Source organism: Coregonus lavaretus (assembly GCF_964263955.1).
Source record: "Coregonus lavaretus genome assembly, chromosome: 21".
Taxonomy (NCBI): Eukaryota; Metazoa; Chordata; class Actinopteri; order Salmoniformes; family Salmonidae; genus Coregonus; species Coregonus lavaretus.
Genome location: NC_140008.1, coordinates 37,353,032 through 37,373,984, shown reverse-complemented (window position 1 = coordinate 37,373,984; position 20,953 = coordinate 37,353,032). Strand labels below are relative to the sequence as shown.

General features: G+C 45.4%; 1 protein-coding gene across 2 annotated transcripts; it reads right to left on the bottom strand.

Moving 5' to 3' along the window:
* Positions 1–1,798: 1,798 nt before the first annotated feature.
* On the bottom strand, positions 1,799–16,813 carry LOC311149081 (NAD-dependent protein deacylase sirtuin-5, mitochondrial-like). Of its 2 annotated transcripts, none has more exons than XM_084186189.1 (9): positions 16,744–16,813; positions 12,007–12,132; positions 11,544–11,677; positions 11,127–11,352; positions 3,748–3,835; positions 3,589–3,642; positions 3,237–3,360; positions 2,956–3,071; positions 1,799–2,696 (listed from the first exon to the last, which is right to left on the bottom strand). In XM_084186189.1, the coding sequence occupies exons 2-9, from the start codon at positions 12,110–12,112 to the stop codon at positions 2,627–2,629; spliced, it is 918 nt and encodes a 305-aa protein (XP_084042315.1). In that variant the 5' UTR covers positions 12,113–12,132; positions 16,744–16,813; the 3' UTR covers positions 1,799–2,626. The 2 variants fall into 2 exon arrangements, with proteins under 2 accessions (XP_084042315.1, XP_084042316.1); XM_084186190.1 differs by lacking the exon at positions 16,744–16,813 and adding an exon at positions 16,326–16,392.
* Between the last annotated feature and the right edge of the window lie 4,140 nt (positions 16,814–20,953).

Sequence of the window (20,953 nt, the reverse complement as noted above, 5' to 3'; positions counted from 1 at the left end):
CTGCATGTATCTAATTATAGACCATTGACTAACAAAATCGAGAGCTTGGGACTATAGCATTTCAGCTTCTACATCTGCATTGCTTACTGTTTGGGGTTTTAGGCTTGGTTTCTGTATAGCACTTTGACATCTGCTGATGTAAAAAGGGCTTTATAAATCCATTTGATTCTGTCTGCAAAAACATGATTGAGATAATAGGCTTTAAAGTTCCAACCCCTAATTGGTTTGAATGGTGTCAGCAATTTTTATATTTACATTTTAGTCATTTAGCAGACGCTCTTATCCAGAGCGACTTACAGTTAGTGAATACATATTTTTTATATACTGGCCCCCCGTGGGAAACGAACCCACAACCCTGGCGTTGCAAACGCCATGCTCTATCAACTGAGCTACATCCCTGCCGGCCATTCCCTCCCCTACCCTGGACGACGCTGGGGCAATTGTGCGCCGCCCATGAGTCTCCCGGTCGCGGCCGGCGGCGACAGAGCCCGGATTCGAACCAGGATCTCTAGTGGCACAGTTAGCACTGCGATGCAGTGCCTTAGACCACTGCGCCACTCAGGAGTACTAAAATACTACTATATTGTATTCTTTTGACTGTATCAACATTAAATTGGGGTATTTAGAGTAGGCTACTATATAGGTAGACACCAATGAACAGAACAAGGCTACGTCAATAACTAATTTTGGGCTAAAATGCAGATAGAACCTTACAGTCCCAGCTCTTGAAATAGCCTACCAAAATATCGGAAATTATAAGCAGAATGATATCTAAATTACGGAGGGGAAAATCCTGCACCCACTGTCAAAACATCGTTCCGCCATCTCCGACTGTAGCCTACAGCGCATTTTCTATATTTGAGGGTTAGGTTTGGTTCGGATCTCAGATTTCCACTTTATCACATATAGTCGGCGGCTGCAGATGTATAACTGACACGCGCACCACTAATGTGTGTGTGTGTGTGTGAGATACTGAAGACTGGGTGGTGAGCTAGCTGACAAGGTCGGGATTGGGTTGTGTCAGGCTACAGCCGGAAGAGTCAACTAGAATCCCATCAACTCTTGGAGGTGCATATCTCCCCTGACAGTCACAAGCTGGCTGGAACACCCCCACTGCACAGAAACAGCATATACATCACCCAAACACTGTGTATTGCGCCATTAATGACTTAATCATTCCAGACGGGGCTATTTTAGTGCGTATTTATGACGTTATAGTTGCCTTCTCGTGAAAAAAATACTCTTAGGGCGAAAAAATAAGGCCTAGTTGATTCATTTAGACTTCATTTTGAGCATATTGATACAGCCTAGCTGAAAAAACTGCACAGTTCAAATAGAGTATTGTCTTGCGCCTCACAGTATGTCAACCCAGAGGGGTTGGGTTAAATGCGGAAGACTAATTTCAGTTGAATGCATTCAATTGTACAACTGACTTCCCAAACACCGTCAATGTCAAATATCGATTTTATCATATATCAGCCCAACCCTAACACACACACGTCACCCAAACAGTGTGTATGTCTCTCAGTCTCACACCCACACAGTGGATGATGCGGACTGAAGCGTGGGTTTGTACATCATTTCATTTGACAGTTCCAGAGCGTACCATGACACACGGTGACCACCAACTGCTGGACACACAATTTCATACATGCCATGCAGGCAAAAACACACAGAAAGAGCGCGATTTTAAAAAGCAACAGCATTTGGTATTTCCCTTTGTTCTTAAAACAGTCTAATAAAATATGATAACATAAACATGATCCTCTGCAATAACACACAGAGACGGACACACAGCATCACTAGACATTTTTTTTATCATAACCTCAACTCCAACCCTGACCCAGTCATCCTGAAGGCACAGACACATCAATGAACACTCATATACTACAAGTCAAAGTAAAGTGGGACCAGGCTTCAGAACCACTCAAACTGACCAAAATAGTTGTTAATGTATTATCAGGTAGGTTATTGAGAACCCGTTCTCTTTTACAATGAACTGGCAATTAGATGCATCAGCTAGGAGTAAATCAGGGATTTTCCCATGCTCTGTAGACAGACAATAACAAATATAGCTAAACACTGCCCACTACTGCCAGCACACACACCTGATTTAAAAAGCATCTACGGTCGGATATGAACCTTCCACATTTTATATATCATATTTTTAATATGATAAAAGTACCATCTAACGTGCAACGACCACCATGATCTAATGCATTGATATTGGATGAATATGCCTATGCAAAGGGAAAAGGAATCATTGTGCTTGAGATAGCGGACTACATGTCATAATTGTGACTTATTCTTTTGACATGATATGGGTTTTCATATTACGCAATAACACAAATCCAGAGTGGTAGCCTAGGGAGTGTGGGGTATTGTCAGCACAGTGTTTTTTCTATAGCATACATTACATTCACAAAACTGGGGTGTATTCATTAGGAACCAAATGGCTGAAACGAGCAGCGACTAACCTGAAATTGTCCAATAAGAAACGATTGTTTTCAATGCAGAACGTTAACTGTTGCTAAATGTTTTACCCTAATGAATACACCCCTGAGCACACCCATCCAGCATTTGAGTCCGGTCTGTGTAAACTGCACTATGGCTCGACCCAGGGAAGTCAGGGCTCATTGTCGTGTCGTGCCAGTGCAGGGGGCAGGGTGGTCCCACAGGGGCCGTGGAAGTGGAACCTGCAACACACAGAGAGACAGGTGTTAAAGGATGTTATAGGGAATCATTACTATGAAGCGACAGCAGTGTTTCCCAATCCTGGTCCTGGGGTCCCAAAGGGGTGCACATTGTTGTTTTTGCCCCAACACACCTGGTTCAAGTAACCCAAGGCTTGATGATGAATTGATTAGTTGATTCAAGTGTGTTATTGCTGGGCAAAAAAAGCACCCCTTTGGGTCCCCGGGACTAGGAGAAACTGGACAACAGTATGTGTATAACCTGAAGCGCATGGTGGCGGGTGTTTCCTCCATGTTAAATTCAGCTACTGGTATTCCTCTAGCCGCCACCTGGGGAGCAAACATGGCTGCTGGGTACACTATGGAGGACGTACCTACCTATAACACAAGAGGAAGATGCACATATCATCTTGTGATTTCTTTTTATTTATATTGTTGAGAAATCTCTGCAGGGTCTCAAAAAGAAAAATCACATATAAATTACACAAAGAAAGACAGAACACACAAACACCCGGACAGACAGACAGACATGCATTCCCTCACCACTAGGCAGAGGTCACAGAGGTCTAGTTCCTCTTCAACGCGAGTCAGGATGTCGGAGTCCAGAGTCTCCCCGAACCAGACCACATTAGGCCTGAGCAGACCACTACAGTCACCCTGCTCACACCTGGTGAGGCAGACACAGTTAGACCACTTCAACACGTTCCCAACATGACAATCTACAACAATTAATATGATTGTGATCAACTGCCATCTAAAAAGGTGAAGATATGAACAAACTCAAGACAAGAAATCTTACATTTCTATACAAGATGTAACCGAGTTTGTCCCACCCATAGAGACCCTATTAAGTTACTTTGACTAAGTATTCTAATTCATAATGCTATGGTCCCACCTGGGTAGATCATGAGGCGGGATCTGAGCATCACTGGTGTTGGGGTCTGGAGCACTAGAGAGAGCAAGCGAGAGAGAGAGATGGCAATAAATACTGTTACTGTATAGTTACATGTAACAACACCAAGGAATTGCTGACCTGAGTTTGACTGTGACTTACCCTTTGCCCTCCAGGGCATCACAGATGGGGCTCTTGTGGTTAACCCCAACATGACCACAGCTCATACAGCAGGTTTTAAACAAACTGCCTGTGGTCACAGAGAGAGAGTAAGAAAGAAAATATGACCACAACTAATATAGCCTGGTCACAAAGACAAAAGAGGAGAGCTTATGTGGGTTTTTGTCGAGCAAAACGACATACGTAGTTTGTACAATACGTCGAGATGTGGCCTATTAAAGAATGTGAAACAATGCTGCGTGTGTCTCCTGCTTTTCATTAAATCATGTACGGACGTTTTTTAGGCTATGGCCTAAAATATTCATTCAAATGGGCAGAATATTATATCCTACAGAAATTTGATCAGTTATGGAAACAGGCGACAGTATATGCAAAAATATTCAGATATAGTAAAAGGTCGACATTTGATCACGACTATAGAAATGGAAACAATTGAGATTTTCGAAACACAAAGTAACAATTACTGAGCTCTCACCATCATCACCATCATTATTCACAATCAATCAAGTCACATGCACAATTATCAGCTTTTTAAATTATGAATCATCAGAGTCATTATTATCGGCAGATGGGCTTCACTTACGTCCTTCGCCCTGTCTAGTGCATAGAAATGAACTAAACCAAACATTTGCTGTGTTACAGTCTACCGCCGATAAAGGGTTAACTGGGGTATAGCGTAATGTGTTACAATCTACCGCCCGTAAAGGGTTAGCTAAGGTATAGTGCATGGCCTTTGGACTTATTCATAAAATAAATCAAGTTTCCTTGATACGAAGTTTCCTCCGGTACCATTTTCATTCCCCGCACCACACTCACACCCAGCAGCATCCACCAGTCACACACAAAATAAGAATACACTTCAATAAAACTTTGCTCTACTGACAAACATCAGTAAACTGACCAGACTATCATATTATATGGAGCAGTACATCCTTATTCTACTGAGGCTTTGATTAAAATTGCTTTCTCTGAGCAGGCCCTGATATCAAAGGCACATCTTATCTTTAACCCAAACACCAGATGTGCTTGGGAGGTATATGCTACAGCTATTTAGGTCAGAGGCGTTGTGCTTTGATGTGCTGTTTTATTAGATTTTTAAAGCTACTTTTGCTGCCTGCTTGAGTGATTTGAGATGGCAGGGAGATTAATGCATCATGGCTCTATACATTACTGTCCGTTGCCTAGTATTATTTTTGGCTTTAGGGACTATGAAGATACCTTTAGTTGCATGTAGAGCCTGACCGATATTAGCCTTTTACCAATTTATTTCTATCGGCATTTAAACCACCAAAAAGGTCCAATATAAGATGTGGAGAAAAAGCACTGGAAAAAAAGCAGTTAATAGATTGACTTTCTTTGCATTTCATTATTTGTCCTAAAGAGGGTGCTCTTTACATAGCTATAAGCCTACAGTGCCTTCTGAAAATATTCATACCCCTTGACTTATTTCACATTTTGTTGTGTTACAGCCTGTTTTAATTAACGGACAACATTTATTGATAATCTCATTTACATACAGTACCAGTCAAAAGTTTGGACACACCTACTCATTCAAGGGTTTTTCTTAATTTTTAAAATGTTCTACATTGTAGAATAATAGTGAAGACATCAAAACTATGGAAATGGCACATATGGAATCATGTAGTAATCAAAAAAAGTGTTAAACAAATCAAAATATATTTTTTATTTTAGATTCTTCAAAGTAGCCACCCTTTGTCTTGATGACAGCTTTGTACACTCTTGCCATTCTCTCAACAAGCTTCATGAGGTAGTCACCTGGAATGCATTTCAATTAACAGGTGTGCCTTCTTAAAAGTTCATTTGTGGAATTGATTTCCTTCTTAATGCGTTTGAGCCAATCAGTTGTGTTGTGACAAGGTAGGGGTGGTATACAGAAGATAGCCCTATTTGGTAAGTCCATATTATGGCAAGAACAGCTCAAATAAGCAAAGAGAAATGACAGTCCATCATTACTTTAAGACATGAAGGTCAGTACGGAAGATTTCAAGAACTTTAAAAGTTTCTTCAAGTGCAGTCGCAAAACTATCAATCGCTATGATGAAACTGGCTCTAATGTGGACCCCACAGGAAAGGAAGAACCAAAGTTACCTCTGCTGCAGAGGATAAGTTCATTAGAGTTACCAGCCTCAGAAATCGAAGCCCAAATAAATGCTTCACATAGTTCAAGTAACATACACACCTCAAAATCAACTGTTCAGAGGAGACTGCGTGAATCAGGCCTTCGTGGTCAAATTGCTGCTAAGAAACTACTACTAAAGGACACCAATAAAAAGAAGATACTTTCCTGTGCCAAGAAACACGAGCAATGGACATTAGACAGGTGGAATCTGTCCTTTGGTCTGATGAGTCCAAATTTGAGAATTTTGGTTCCAACCGCCGTGTCTTTGTGAGATGCAGAGTAGGTTAACGGATGATGCCCGCATGTGTGGTTCCCACCGTGAAGCATGGAGGAGGTGGTGTGATGGTGTGGGGGTACTTTGCTGATGACACTGTCTGTGATTTATTTAGAATTCAAGGCACACTTCACCAGCATGTCTACCACAGCATTCTGCAGCAATACGCCATCCCATTTGGTTTGCGCTTAGTGGGACTATCATTTGTTTCTCAACAGGACAATGACCCAAGAAGGAGAGTGATGGAGTGCTGCATCAGATGACCTGGCCTCCACAATCACCCAACCTCAACCCAATTGAGATGGTTTTGGATGAATTGGACCGCAGAGTGAAGGAAAAGCAGCCAACAAGTGCTCAGCATATGTGGGAACTCCTTCAAGACTGTTGGAAAAGCATTCCAGGTGAAGCTGGTTGAGAGAATGCCAAGACTGTGCAAAGCTGTCAAGGCAAAGGGTGGCTACTTTGAAGAATCTAAAATATATATTTAACACTTCTTTGGTTACTACATGATTCCATATGTGTTATTTCATAGTGTTGATGTCTTCACTATTATTCTACAATGTAGAAAATAGTAAAAATAAAGAAAAACCCTTGAATGAGTAGATGTGTCGAAACTTTTGACTGGTACTGTATATAGAGTGCATTCGGAAAGTATTCAGACCCCTTGACTTTGTCCACATTTTGTTTTACGTTACAGCCTTATGCTAAAATTGATTACGGTAAATAAATAAAAATCCTCATCAATCTACATACAACACCCCATAATGACAAAGTGAAAACAGAAATACCTTATTTACATAAGTATTCAGACCTTTTGCTATGAGACTCAAAATTGAGCTCAGGTGCATCCTGTTTCCATTGATCATCCTTGAGATGTTTCTACAACTTGATTGGAATCCACCTGGGGTAAATTCAATTGATTGGACATGATTTGGAAAGCCACACACCTGTCTATATAAGGTCCCACAGTTGACAGTGCATGTCAGAGCAAAAACCAAGCCATGATGTCAAAAGAATTGTCCGCAGAGCGCCGAGACAGGATTGTGTCGAGGCACAGATCTGGGGAAGGGTACCAAAAAATGTCTGCAGCATTGAAGGTCCCCAAGAACACAGTGGCCTCCATCATTCTTAAATGGTAGAAGTTTGGAGCCACCAAGACTCTTCCTAGAGCTGGCAGCCCGGCCAAACTGAGCAATCGGGGGAGAAGGGCCTTGGTCAGGGAGGTGACCAAGAACCCGATGGTCACTCTGACAGAGCTCCAGAGTTCCTCCGTGGAGATGGGCAAACCTTCCAGAAGGATGACCATCTTTGCAGCACTCCACCAATCAGGCCTTTATTGTAGAGTGGCCAGACGGAAGCCACTCCTCAGTAAAAGGCACATGACAACCCGTTTGGCTCCTAAAGGACTCTCAGACCATGATAAAAAATATTATATGGTCTGATGAAACCAAGATTGAACTCTTTGGCCTGAATGTCAATAATATGCCATTTAGCAGACGCTTTTATCCAAAGCGACTTACAGTCATGCGTGCATAAATTTTTACATATGGGTGGTCCCGGGGATCGAATCCACTACCCTGGCGTTACAAGCGCCATGCTCTACCAATTGAGCTACAGAGGACCACGTCTGGAGGAAACCTGCCACCATCCTTACGGTGAAGCATGGTGGTGGCAGCATCATGCTGTGGGGATGTTTTACAGCAGCAGCGACTGGGAGACTAGTCAGGATTGAGGGAAAGATGAATGGAGCAAAGTACAGGGAGATCCTTGATGAAAACCTGCTCCAGAGCGCTCAGGACCTCAGACTAGGGGGCGAAGGTTCACCTTCCAACAGGACAATGACCCTAAGCACACAGTCAAGACAACACAGGAGTGGCTTCGGGACAAGTCTCAATGTCCTTGAGAAATTGAATAATATGTCCCTGAATAAAGGGGGGGTCAAATAGCCACCCTTTGCCTTGATGACAGCTTTGCACACTCTTGGCTCTCATCAAGGTAAAGTGTGGCTATTTGAAGAATCTCAAATATAAAATATATTTTGATTTGTTTAACACTTTTTTGGTTACTACATGATTCCATATGTGTTATTTCATAGTTTTGATGTCTGTATATGGTCGTTGTCCGCGGTTCTGAAACATAATCTTCAGCGCGTCGTAGAATTGGCACCTTTCCCTATGTTGCTATGTGCATAATAGCTAAATTAACCAGCATATTGGGATTGAGAACAATGCGGCGGAGGCAGCAGAGATGAGGAAACAGCCCTTGCCTTAAGCCCTATTCGAACAGAATTAGTTTTACTGGGGGTGGTCATGTAATGTAATTATGTGCAAAAGCACAAAACACCATATCTGTCCAGTCCAAGAAATGTCAGTAATTTGTACATGGCAGCAGTGTAACAATTTCAGCCAGAATATCCTACTGTTTTTTGTCGAACTCCAAGGTCCTCTGACAATACTAGTCCCGTGCGAATCGGCATCCCTGTGTTTTGAGAGAAATGTCTGAGTTTGACAGGTGTTGCTCACGGTTTGAGCAAGAAAACAATAATTGAATTGATAAATTGCATGAAGTGCTTCGCATAGCCTATATATGAAGGGCCTACATCTATCAACTTTCACAGTGAATGCTTTTGTTCATATGTTTTGTGCGTATTCATTGAATATTGCCAAATGCATCAGCCAAAAATATTGCGCATATTTAATGTCATCCTTGCTGTTAATAGATTGCAAAGCAGCATACAACTGACGTAAACGTTTGGAAATGATAAGTTCACTTTCGCATCCCTAGCCTTAAAACACATCTCAAGTGCACTGTTTGGCTCACATCCGAAGGCTGGGGGGGAATTTAGGTAATCTACTGTGGATCGCTAAAATATCCAAAGGATTATGATCACACTTCCTCAATTCAAATATTATGTCGACACTATATCAAAAGATGGTTTGGTATGGTTTAGAGACTTGGGAACCAAGCACGAGTTATCAGTGTAGCCCTGTTATTGCCTGGACTTGTTGAATTATCTTCACGGCTAGAAAAAAATCTCCAGGCTGCTGTCATAACTGTCAATTTATTGGAAAAATAGAAAGAATTACCGTTGGGAAAAAACGAATCCCGTCCGAATCGTCCTCTGGAATAACGGATATTCTGGGGTAACAATTACCTAACCAACGTTATCTAGTAATACTAGTTCCGTGCGAATAGGGCTTAGCCTAATTGAGGAGAGAGCAAACCAACTTAATTAGGTCTATAATCAAATGCTTAACTTAAATGTGCCTGGCTTTATAAATCATCCATATAAGACAGATCTTGCTTCTATTGCCTGATTGGGTGTTTGTTTAATAGCCTACTGATTCCATGAGCACCAACCCTCATGCAACAGCAAAATGTTGGATAAAGCAATAATAAAGGCTTAACAATTGTTTTTCATTAGAACAGACTGGTATTAAATTATAATTTATTTAGTGTTGTTTACACTGTTCCAAACAGGCAGAAAATGTATATTGTAATCTAACAGCACCGGTTTGTCACACATAATACGCAAGCAGCTCTCGCTCCTATACCCTCCTTTTTCTAGATCTCCTTCTTGTTATTATTACAATTATTATTAAGATCATCATTATAATAATAAGTAATGTCGTTATTATTAGTAGGCTTTGTATAGTAGCCTTGTATAACCACCATCGAGCTGTAGGCCTAAGAGCGCGTCCTGTTAAGTCTTAATACCGTAACTTAGGGAATGTTTATCCTAAACAAATTAGGGATTTCGGTAACAGAACTTTTCAGTCAGAAACGAGTAAGAAACTAAATGGCTGAAATGATGTTGCAGGTTCAGCATGGACAGCGCAATAAACACTTGCTGTGCTGTGGTGCCTTTTCGCTGCAGTAGGGAGGAGAGACAGACAACATTGGACATTGCGTTCATCCACCTCTGGCCTGCTGGCTCCCCTTCCTCTGCGGAAGCACAGCTCCCCCTCAGCCCAGTCAAAACTGTTCGCTGCTCTGGCACCCCAATGGTGGAACAAGCTCCCTCACGACGCCAGGACAGCGGAGTCACTCACCACCTTCCGGAGACATTTGAAACCCCACCTCTTTAAGGAATACCTGGGATAGGCTAAAGTATTCCTTCTAACCCCCCCCCCCCCCCCCCCCCAAATTGTAAAGTGGTTATCCCACTGGCTATAGGGTGAACGCACCAATTTGTGAGTCGCTCTGGCTAAGAGCGTCTGCTAAATGACGTTGATGTGCCCTTGAGCAAGGCACTTAACCCTAATTGCTCCTGTAAGTCGCTCTGGTTAAGAGCGTCTGCTAAATGACTAAAATGTAAATGTAAATGTAACATGCGCCAGTCACACAGGCACTCGCTGTCATTTTTTAAAACACGGTGTGACCATTGGGCTCTTCTTTTAGTCATTTGTGTGTCTTAATTATTTAATCAAACAGTGTGCTTAAAGTATCACACAAGCTCAGTGCAGATGTAGTTGCTTTTATTCAAACACATAAGGTGTGTCTCTATATATGGAAAAATATATTTAAACTCTCGGTTGACCAAGATCTTTTTTGGGGTCGGGAACAGCCGCAGTCTGAAAGCTTGTATGGTATATCTACAGCCCAGTCTGAGTACCCAGGATGGATTGACTATTACACAATGGAGTGAAACTGGCCTTAAACAATCTTCTCTAAATCTACACTTTAATAGCAACATGAGTCCCCCAATACAACTACTAGCTAGTCAGACACAGGTTCCGTCCCAAATGGCACCTATTCCCTATAGTGCACTAGAAGATGACACCACCTGTAGGGCTTTGGTCAAAGGTAGTGCACTACATAGGGGATAGGGTGCCATTTGGGACGCACACACAGTGAAAGTCACATTGCATTATTACCGTGGATCTACTAGCTAACTAGTCAGGACAGTGAAAGTCAGTCTGAGTGACATTGCCGTGGTTACAGTACCGTGTATCTCCAAGATGTTGGTGGATCCGGCTCGGCGATGCAGCTCATCGATGTTCTGGGTGATGACGGTGACGCGGCGCCCCTGTTTCTGCAGCCTGGCCTCACACTCTGCTATGGCCATATGAGCAGAGTTGGGGCTCTTCGTCAGCATCACCTCCCTGCGGTAGTGGTAGAACTCCCATACCCTGGACGGGTTCTGACTGAACGCACCAGGGGTGGCCAGGTCCTGATTTGGGGGGGGGGACGACAAAGTGAGGTAAAAAAAAACAGAGTGATGGAGAAAAGGGGGAAGTGAGAGAGAGAAACAAGGAAAGAAAAAAGGAGAGAGGTGCAAGATAGGGGATGGAGAGGGTGGAAGAGTAGTGCACTATAAAGGGAATAGGGTGCCATTTAGGATGCACAATGGGGTGCGTTTACCTGGGCTTGCCATTTCCTCCAGAAGCCTCCTTCTCCTCTGAAGGTTGGGACCCCACTCTCAGCACTAACCCCTGATCCCGTCAAGATTGCCACATGTTTGGCTTTAGAGAACACCTCTCGGAACGCTGCTAGGTCTGAAAACACACAGACAGACACACAGACAGACAAAAAAGTAAAGCACACAGCAGAAGGTGTGCGTCTGTGTGGTCGTCTTCTTCTGTCCTAAAAGTCCCCACAACGATAGTAAAACATGGAAGATTTTCCCTCGTTAGGACATTTCCCACATCTCCACGAGGACAAAGGCTATTTCAAGCTAAGGGGTTAGGTTTAGGGTTAGGCGTTGGGGTTAGCTTTAGGGGTTAAGTGTAGAAGTTAGAGAAATTAGGATTTTGAATGGAAATCAATTTTAGGTCGCAACGAGGATAGAAAAACAAGTGTGTGTACTAGACTACCACAGTCCTACCTGAGCTGGGTCTGGCCATGTCCTGTCTGTTCTGGGTCCGGGGCTCTTTAAATCGGGCACACAGATGAGAGGTGACGCCTCTGCTGGTGAACTGACGTACAATCATCAGGGTTAACGACCTCAGGGCTGAAGAAGAAGAACAAGTAGCAGATGATAAGATGGCTGCACTGAGGAGGGTGCGCGTCTTACCAGTTCCTGCTCGACGTAGCTTTTTTTATGGCTATTTTTGTGTTATTACTTTGTTTGCTCAGAATGCTAATGCAATAATTTCCTACAACCGACAAACACTTCTGGATCATGAGTCGGAAGCTACACACTTCTCTCAGCCTCCCAGACCTGAAATACTACATTCACTCCTTTGTTCCCCGCACAGCGGGCTTACCTGACGAAGAAAAGGGGATTCCAAACTAGGCTGAAAAGACGGGCTACACGGCCTCCTCATCCTAGTATTCTGCTGGCTAATAGGCTTGGGCGGTATACCTTATATACCGTATTCCAGGGTAACTTGGAAAAAGCCACAGGATGGTTTTTCAATAAATGTGAATATTTGTTGCAACTTTTTAAGTTAATACCTGCAGTCAACTTGAGCAATTCTTTAGGCGATAAAGCAGATTGCTTACACTTGTATGCAATTCACTACTAAATGTTCGCCATCAGACATCTTATAATGGCTTTTTGCCAGAAATCAAAGAGCTTTGATGAGTTGTCTGTACAGCTGCCATTTCTTCCCTGTGCTTCCTACTAGCGTTTAATTTTCTCTTCCATTCTTCTGCCCTCTGCTCTGTGTACACATGCTGCTCTTCCTTTAGAAAAGCATGCATCACAACGTTGTTCATTTGCACAATTTCCCTCATTCACTTTCGCTTGTAAAATGTCCACACTCACCGAAAATAACATTTCGGTAGCTACTAGCTATGCTTGAATAACTTGATGAGCTGGATTTGCCTGTCTTTGCAATTAGTTGGTTTGTTTTCACTCATTAGCATTAAGTTAGCAGCATTTATGTGATTTCGCTATCATACTGAACAAAAATATAAATGCAACATGTAAAGTGTTGGTCCAATGTTTCATGAGCTGAAATTAAAGATCCCAAAAATGTTCCAAACGCACAAAAAACGGATCTCTCTCATTTTGTGCATACATTTGTTTACATCCCTGTTACTGAGCATTTCTCCTTTGCCAAGATAATCCATCCACCTGACAGGTGTGGCATATCAAGAAGCTGATTAAACCGAATAATAATTACAAAGGTGCACCTTGTGTTGGGGGAAATACACTTTGTGAACTTAGAGCAAGGCTTCAATCCATTTTCCGTATGAATCGAACGGCGGCTTATGGATCGAACAGAGGGATGTTTCCTCAACAATTCCTGGTGTACCGAAGTTGAAAACATCTTGAGCTCCTGTTCACCCGACCTGGTATTTCTGATGCTAAAATGCCGACCCCACTACTCACGTGTGTTATTATCACAGCTGTGTACATACTGCAACAAGCAAATACCAAGGCAGAACTCAGCGGACTGTGTAAGATCATTAGCCAGTAAGAATCGTCACACACGGAAGCAGTCTTTATTGTTGCGGGTTATTTTAACCAAGCACGTTTAAAAACACATTTTCCCTAACTATCACCAACATGTATCCTGCACCACAAGAAAAAAAATGTGCTGGACTATGTATATACAAACATCTGTGAAGCGTACAAAGCCATCCCACGCCCCCACTTCGGCCAATCAGATCACGTCTCTCTGTGCCTACAAGCAGCAACTCAAGAGGGAGCCACCAACACAGAGAATAGTGAGGCGCTGGACAGAGGAGGCAGAAACAACGCTGCAGGACTGTTTTGAGAATACTGATTGGAATATTTTCAAAGATTCATCCACCCAGGACTCATCCATCAACATTGAGGAATATATATCGTCAGTCACAGGCTTCATTAAGAAATGTGTTGATGATGTTGTACCCACAATAACAATCCGGACATACCCCAACCAAAAAACCTGGATGAATGGAGATATCCGTACCATGCCGAGAGCCCGTACTGCAGCATTCAATGTCAGCAGAACAAACCCTGATGACTCGGAGGCAAGCAAGTACAAGCTCCGCAAATCCATTAGGGACGGAAAAAGACAATATAGACTCAAACTTGAAATGATATTTGATAATTCAAACTCACGACGCATGTGGCATGGACTACAGACTATCACGAACTACAAAGGCAAATCCAGCTGTGTGGTGCCTACAGAAGCCTCCCTCCCAGACGAGCTTAACTCATTCTATGCTCACTTCGAGGCAGACAATACCAAGCCATCCAGAAAGACTCTTGCTGCTCCGGATGACCAGGTGCGTTCACTCGCCGAGGCTGACGTGAGTAAAACTCTCAAAAGAGTGAACTCACAAAGCAGCCGACCCAGATGGCATTTCTGGCCGCGTCGTCAGTGTGTGCTGCTGACCAGCTGGCAGGCGTCTTCTCTGACATCTTCAACATGTCCCTGTCCCAGGCTGTAGTCCCCACCTGCTTCAAGGAGACAACCATTGTCCCAGTGCCTAAGCAAAACATGCCCAAATGACTAATCGCGCCAACGCACTCACCACTGTCATCATGAAGTGCTTGGAGAGGCTGGTCATGACCCACACCAAGGCCAGCATGCCAGGCACACAGGACCCACTCCAATTTTCCTACCGCTCCAACAGATCCATAGAAGATGCCATTTCCATCGCTATTCACACGACCGTAACACATCTGGACAATAGGAGCACCTATGTGAGAATGCTGCTCATTGACTACAGTTCAGCATTCAACACCATTGTTCCCTCCAAGCTCGACACCAAGCTCAAAGTCCTGGGTCTGGAAACCACCTTTGCAACTGGATCCTGGAATTCCTGACGAGCAAACCACAGACTGGATTGACAACAACACCTCCTCCACACTGACTCTTAACACAGGGCCCCCCCAGGGGTGTGTCCTCAGCCCTCTGCTGTACTCCCTGTTCACCCACGACTGCGTGGCCCGATACCAACTCCATAAGGTTTGCTGACGACGCAACGGTTGTCTGCCTGATAACCAACAACGACGAGTTCGCCTATAGGGAGGAGGTAAGTGAACCGGCATGTGGTGCCAGGACAACAACCTCTTCCTCAACGTCAGCAAAACAAAGGAGTTGATTATTGACTTCAGGAAGCCGAGGAGGGAACATACCCTGATCCACATCAACGGAACTGCAGTAGAGAGAGTCAGTAGTTTAAAGTTCCTCAGCGTCCACATCACCGAGGACTTGACATCGACCAACAACAACACCACTCTTGTCAAGAGGGCGCAACAGCGTCTCTACTTCCTAAGGCTGCTGAAGAAATTTGGCATGCCACCCCGGGTCCTCTCCAAATACTACTGCTGCACCATCGAGAGCATCCTGACCGGTTGAATCACGGCCTGGTATGGAAATTGCTCCGTCCACGACCGCACGGCCCTCCAGAGGGTGGTGAAGACGGCCCAGTACATCACGGAGACAATGCTCCAACCCATCCAGGACATCTACTCGAAATGGTGCCTGAGGAAGGCCCGCAGCATCATCAAGGACCCCAGCCACGAGCTGTTCACTCCCTTACCATCAGGCAGACCGTATCAGAGCATGACATCTGACAATAACAGGCTCAGAGACAGTTTCTCTCTACAAGCAATCAGACTGCTGAACACTTGAACTGGACTGACCACCGGCTCAGATTCTCCACACCTTAGCACACACTCACACAAGACATACACAGCCACACATTCATGCTACACACACATCACAACTGCTGCTACCATACTCTTATTATGATTGCTAAATAATGCACCATTTAAACACTTGACCCCCAATCCCCCCTTCCCCAAAATACATGTCAATATTTGAGTATAAACTGTGCCTTCCTGTACTATACTTAACTTAAAAATGTTTTCTATTCTACTGAACCATTTACTTTATGTTCGTATTCGTATCTTCTATTATTTCTTATTGTTGTTGCATTGTCGAGAAGGAACCTGCAAGTAAGCATTTCGATGGACGGTGTATACCATGTGTACCCTGTCCATACGACTAATAAAACGTTAAACTTGAAGATGAAGGACACACATAAAACAAATTAAAGTAATGTCTCAACAGAAACCTATAGCCAACAGAACTCATACTGATGTTGACACAGCAAATGACAGTGAACTCACCTTTCACAGAGGGACAACTACTTTGGGCACGTGACTTCCTCATAGCTCAAAAGAGCAGAGGGGTTCTTGTAACAAAACACCACGCTGAGTTGTCACCCAAATAACTAGCTACTGTAGCTAGAAATCTTGCTTGCTGTAACAACTTGTAAACGTTGATGACATGCGCAGATCTCTCTGGCTAGTCAAAGGGTAAATATTCACAGCAAGCTACTGTAGTTAGCTATCTGATTTTATTTTACCCTTTTAAGAGCGTAAGTGAGCCGTTTGTTTTTAGTCTCGAAAACCAACCCTTAGTCTCGAAAACCAACAGGGTCGCGTTTTCGAGACTATTCGAATGCAACTCAAGAAAGCTTAGCTGTTAGCTAGGTAGCTAAACTTGTTGTTAGTCTTCAAGCGACTATCAGCATGTATATTCCCTTGTTTCGCATATCCAAAGAAGCATTGCCATACACCATTAATATGCCCTGATTAAATACCATAAGCTTTCAGATAGATGTAATCAGATACATTTTGCATGTTGAATTTCTCCAAGTCCTTCCTTACCCTGTTTCGGCTGTTCAGCTAAGAGGTGTGTGTGATTCTAAACGCCTTCTTCTTCTTCTCCTTTGGGATTGGGTTGGTGGATCGAATCCAACTTTAAGGCGCATACACCCTTTAAGGTGCATACACCGCCACCTACTGTACTGAAGTGTGAGGCCAGTCATGGCCTACCTACATTAAATTATCTTAATTATTCCTGTTTCTAAATGGAAAAAAATTGCACCATCAATATACCACTATTTCATAAAAATAAAAATCACCACCCCATTAACTCTACTGCAGTAAAATATTGTACACCCAGGTACTTCTCTGCAGCTGCTACCTACACTCACTAAAACCCACTACCCCATTCCACCACTTTAACCCTATCTGCTCCTGCACCATGCCAACGGTCTGGGAGGACGGGACACCACCCCTCAACACACCGTGTAACTCTTCTGAAGTCAAATCTTGTATACCCAAATACTTCTCTGCAGCTGCCAACACAACATCTATTTTCTGTGACTTACGTTCCATTTCTGCGGTACAGTTGATAACCATTGCTATGAATGCTAAGAAGCCAACCTTACTGAAACATAAATCACTCGTTGCCCTATCCCTCTGTGCTGGCACAAATCTACTACTCACTGGGATCCTCTGCCTCCTTGTCTTTGTGTGTGATTGTTTATTGTGAGGATAGTGAAGCTCGGTGGAGCTCCTTGTATTTTGTATCGTCTGGTTATTTTCCCTGTGTGCCTTGTTGGTTCCAGTGCGCCTGTTTTGACGCTTTACTGCATAACTCTGTATTCCGGAATAAATCCTATTATTCTGTGATTTACCCTCCTGTGCCTGACTCCTTCAAATCACCCAATCACAGAATCACACACCCACCATGGAGTCAGCAGGAGAGGAGCACATGCCTGGAGCCGTGGCACGGGTCCGGGAGCATTCGAAAATTCTAGCCAGCTTGAGAGAAGCGATGGATCAGGTTCTCCAGGTCGAACAACGCCTGGAGAGGAGAGGACCCGATCTGTCTGGACCACCTGGGCGACCGGATCCAGCCACCCACACCCCAGCACCCAGAGGGATCCATATATCCTGACCACGGGATTTTGACAGGACAGCTGCTCTCTGCCAGGGATTCCTCCTACAACTGGAGCTATATTATTCGAACATCAGCCCGGCCCCATCGGAGCGGGAGAAGGTGTCCGCCCTCGTCTCCTGCCTCTCGGGGAAAGCCCTGGAGTGGGCCAACGCGGTCTGGAGTGAAGGAGCAGCCAACTACGGAGAGTTCACTCGCCTCTTTCGGGCCATCTTTGATCACCCGCCCGAAGATAGAGAGGCGGGCGAGCAGCTGGTCCACCTGAGGCAGGGGATGAGGACCGCGCAGGACTTCGCCCTGGAGTTTCGGACTCTAGCGGCTGGGTCCGGGTGGAACGAGCGGGCCCTCATCAACCACTTCCGGTGCCATCTACAAGAGGACGTCCGAAGGGAGGTAGCCTGCCGGGACACCATGTTGTCCTTTAATCAACTGGTGGACATGGCCATCAAGTAGGACAACCTGCTGGCTACTAGAGTACGTCCTGGAATGGGCCTACCCATTCCACCCCCCTCTAACCCGGATCACAAGCTGATGGAGCTGGGTGGAGCGGCGATCCGGGAGAGTGGAGGACGACAGCGCCAGTGTCACTCTAGTGGAACGAGAGGACTTTCTCCTGCACGCTGTCGTGGGCGATCTTTTGGGTCTGGAGGCGGCAGGCAGGGCACTCTCGCGTAACCCCAGGTATCGAACACCCACACTCATTCAGAGCCCTCTGCTGCGCACTGTGCCCTACCCATACACTTTCCTGATTACACAGTAGTTCCCCAGTGTAAGGCGCTGGTCGATTCAGGCGCAGCTGGGAACTTTATGGACAGGTCATTTGCACATAGTCTAGGCACTACATTGGTTCCCCTATCAATTCCACTCTCCATCAGAGCACTTAACAGTCGACATCTAGGGTCCGGGTTTGTTAGGGAAGTTACAGCACCAGTCACTATAGTTATGCACGAGACCCGTAGCGAGCAAGTCACCTTTTTTATTATTGAGTCTCCTGATTTCCCTGTTGTGTTAGGTCTTCCCTGGTTAGCTCTACACAACCCCACCTTTTCATGGCCGCAGAGGGATCTCACGGGGTGGGCGCGAGAGTGTCAGGGTAGGTGTCTAGGTGTTTCCGTTGGTGCAACCACGGTGGAAAGTTCAGACACTACCTCCTCCGTGCGCATTCCCCCCGAATACCTCGATTTGGCGCACACGTTTTCTAAAACGCAGGCGACCAAATTACCACCTCATCGGGCGAGGGATTGCATGATAAACCTCCGGGTAGATGCTGTGCCTCCCAGGAGTCATGTGTATCCCCTGTCGCAGGCTGAAATGGAGGCAATGGAGACATACGTCTCTGAGTCCCTGCGTTAGGGGTTCATACGTCCCTCCACTTCTCCCGCCTCCTCGAGTTTCTTGTTTGTGAAGAAGAAAGACGGAGGTCTGCGCCCTTGCATTGATTACCGAGCACTGAAGAAGGGGACTATGCGATATACTTATCCTCTACCCCTCATTCCATCTGTGATCGAGACAATGCATGGGGCGCACTTCTTCACAAAATTAGATCTCCGGAATGTTCCATCAGTCTTCCAGTCCTTTGTGAACGAGGTGTTTCGGGACATGCTTGGTCACGGTGTAGTGGTCTACATCGATGACATGCTGGTGTATTACGCTATGCGCGCCGAGCATGTGTCCCTGGTTCGCAAAATGCTGGCCCGACTGTTGGAACATGACCTTCATGCCAAGGCAGAAAAGTGTCTTTTTTTCCAACAGTCCGTCTCCTTCCTTGGATACCGCATTACCACCTCAGGTGTGGAGATGGAGGGAGATTGCATTTCAGCCGTGCGTAATTGGCCGACTCCAACCATGGTTAAGGAGGTGCAGTGCTTTATTGGCTTTGCCAACTACTATCGGAGGTTTATCCGGGGCATTGGCGAAGTCACAGCTCCTATCACATCTCTGTTGAAGGGTGTGCCGTCCTGGCTCCGCTGGTCTGCTGAGGCTGACAGGGCCTTCAGTAACCTGAGGGTTCTGTTCACCTCTGCCCCAGTACTGGCCCATCCCGATCCATCACTACCGTTCGTAGTGGAGTTGGATGCGTCCGAGGTAGGGATAGGCGCTATCCTATCTCAAGGCTTGGGCACGCCACCCAAGCTCCGCCCCTGTGCCTTCTTCTCCAAGAAGCACAGCCCGGCGGAGCAGAACTATGACGCTGGTGATCGGGAGCTGTTGGCTGTTGTCCGAGCCCTGACCATGTGGAGGCACTGGCTCGAGGGGGCGAAACACCCTTTCCTCGTCTGGACGGACCACCGTAACCTGGAGTACATCTGGGCAGCGAGGAGGCTGAACCCTCGCCAGGCCAGGTGGGCTCTATTCTTCACCCGGTTAGATTTTACTCTATCAAACATTCCAGGTACGAAGAACGTGAAGGCAGATGCACTGTCACGGCTGTACGACACAGAGGAGCGGCCCATTGACAACACCCCCATACTCCCGGCCTCCTGTATTGTGGCGCCGGTAGTATGGGCGATGGACGCGGACATAGAGCGGGCGTTACGCACAGAGCGATCTCCACCTCAGTGTCCAGATGGGCTACAGTACGTGCCATCTCTTGTCCGTGACCTTCTGATCTATTGGGCACAGACGTCCCCCTCCTCTGGTCACCCGGGTATCGGTCGTACAGTGCGCTGCCTGACCGGAAAGTACTGGTGGCCTACCTTGGCTAAGGACGTGAGGGTGTATGTCTCCTCCTGCTCGGTGTGCGCCCAGAGTAATGCACCTAGGCACCTCCCAGCGGGTAAGTTACAGCTCTTAAAAGTTCTACAACGGCCATGGTCACACTTGTGTATTGATCCTTACTGATCTTCCCCTCTCTCAAGGTAACACCACCATCTTGGTCACTGTGGACCGCTTTGCCAAAGCCTGCCGCCTCCTTCCTCTGCCCGGTCTCCCCACAGCCCTGCAGACTGCGGAGGCCCTGTTTACACACGTCTTCCGGCACTACGGGGTGCCAGAGGACATAGTGTCTGAACGGGGTCCCCAGTTCACATCCAGGGTCTGGAAGGCGTTCATGGAACATCTGGGGGTCTTGGGGGTCAGCCTGACCTCTGGTTTTCACCCTGAGTCTAATGGGCAGGTGGAACGGGTAAATCA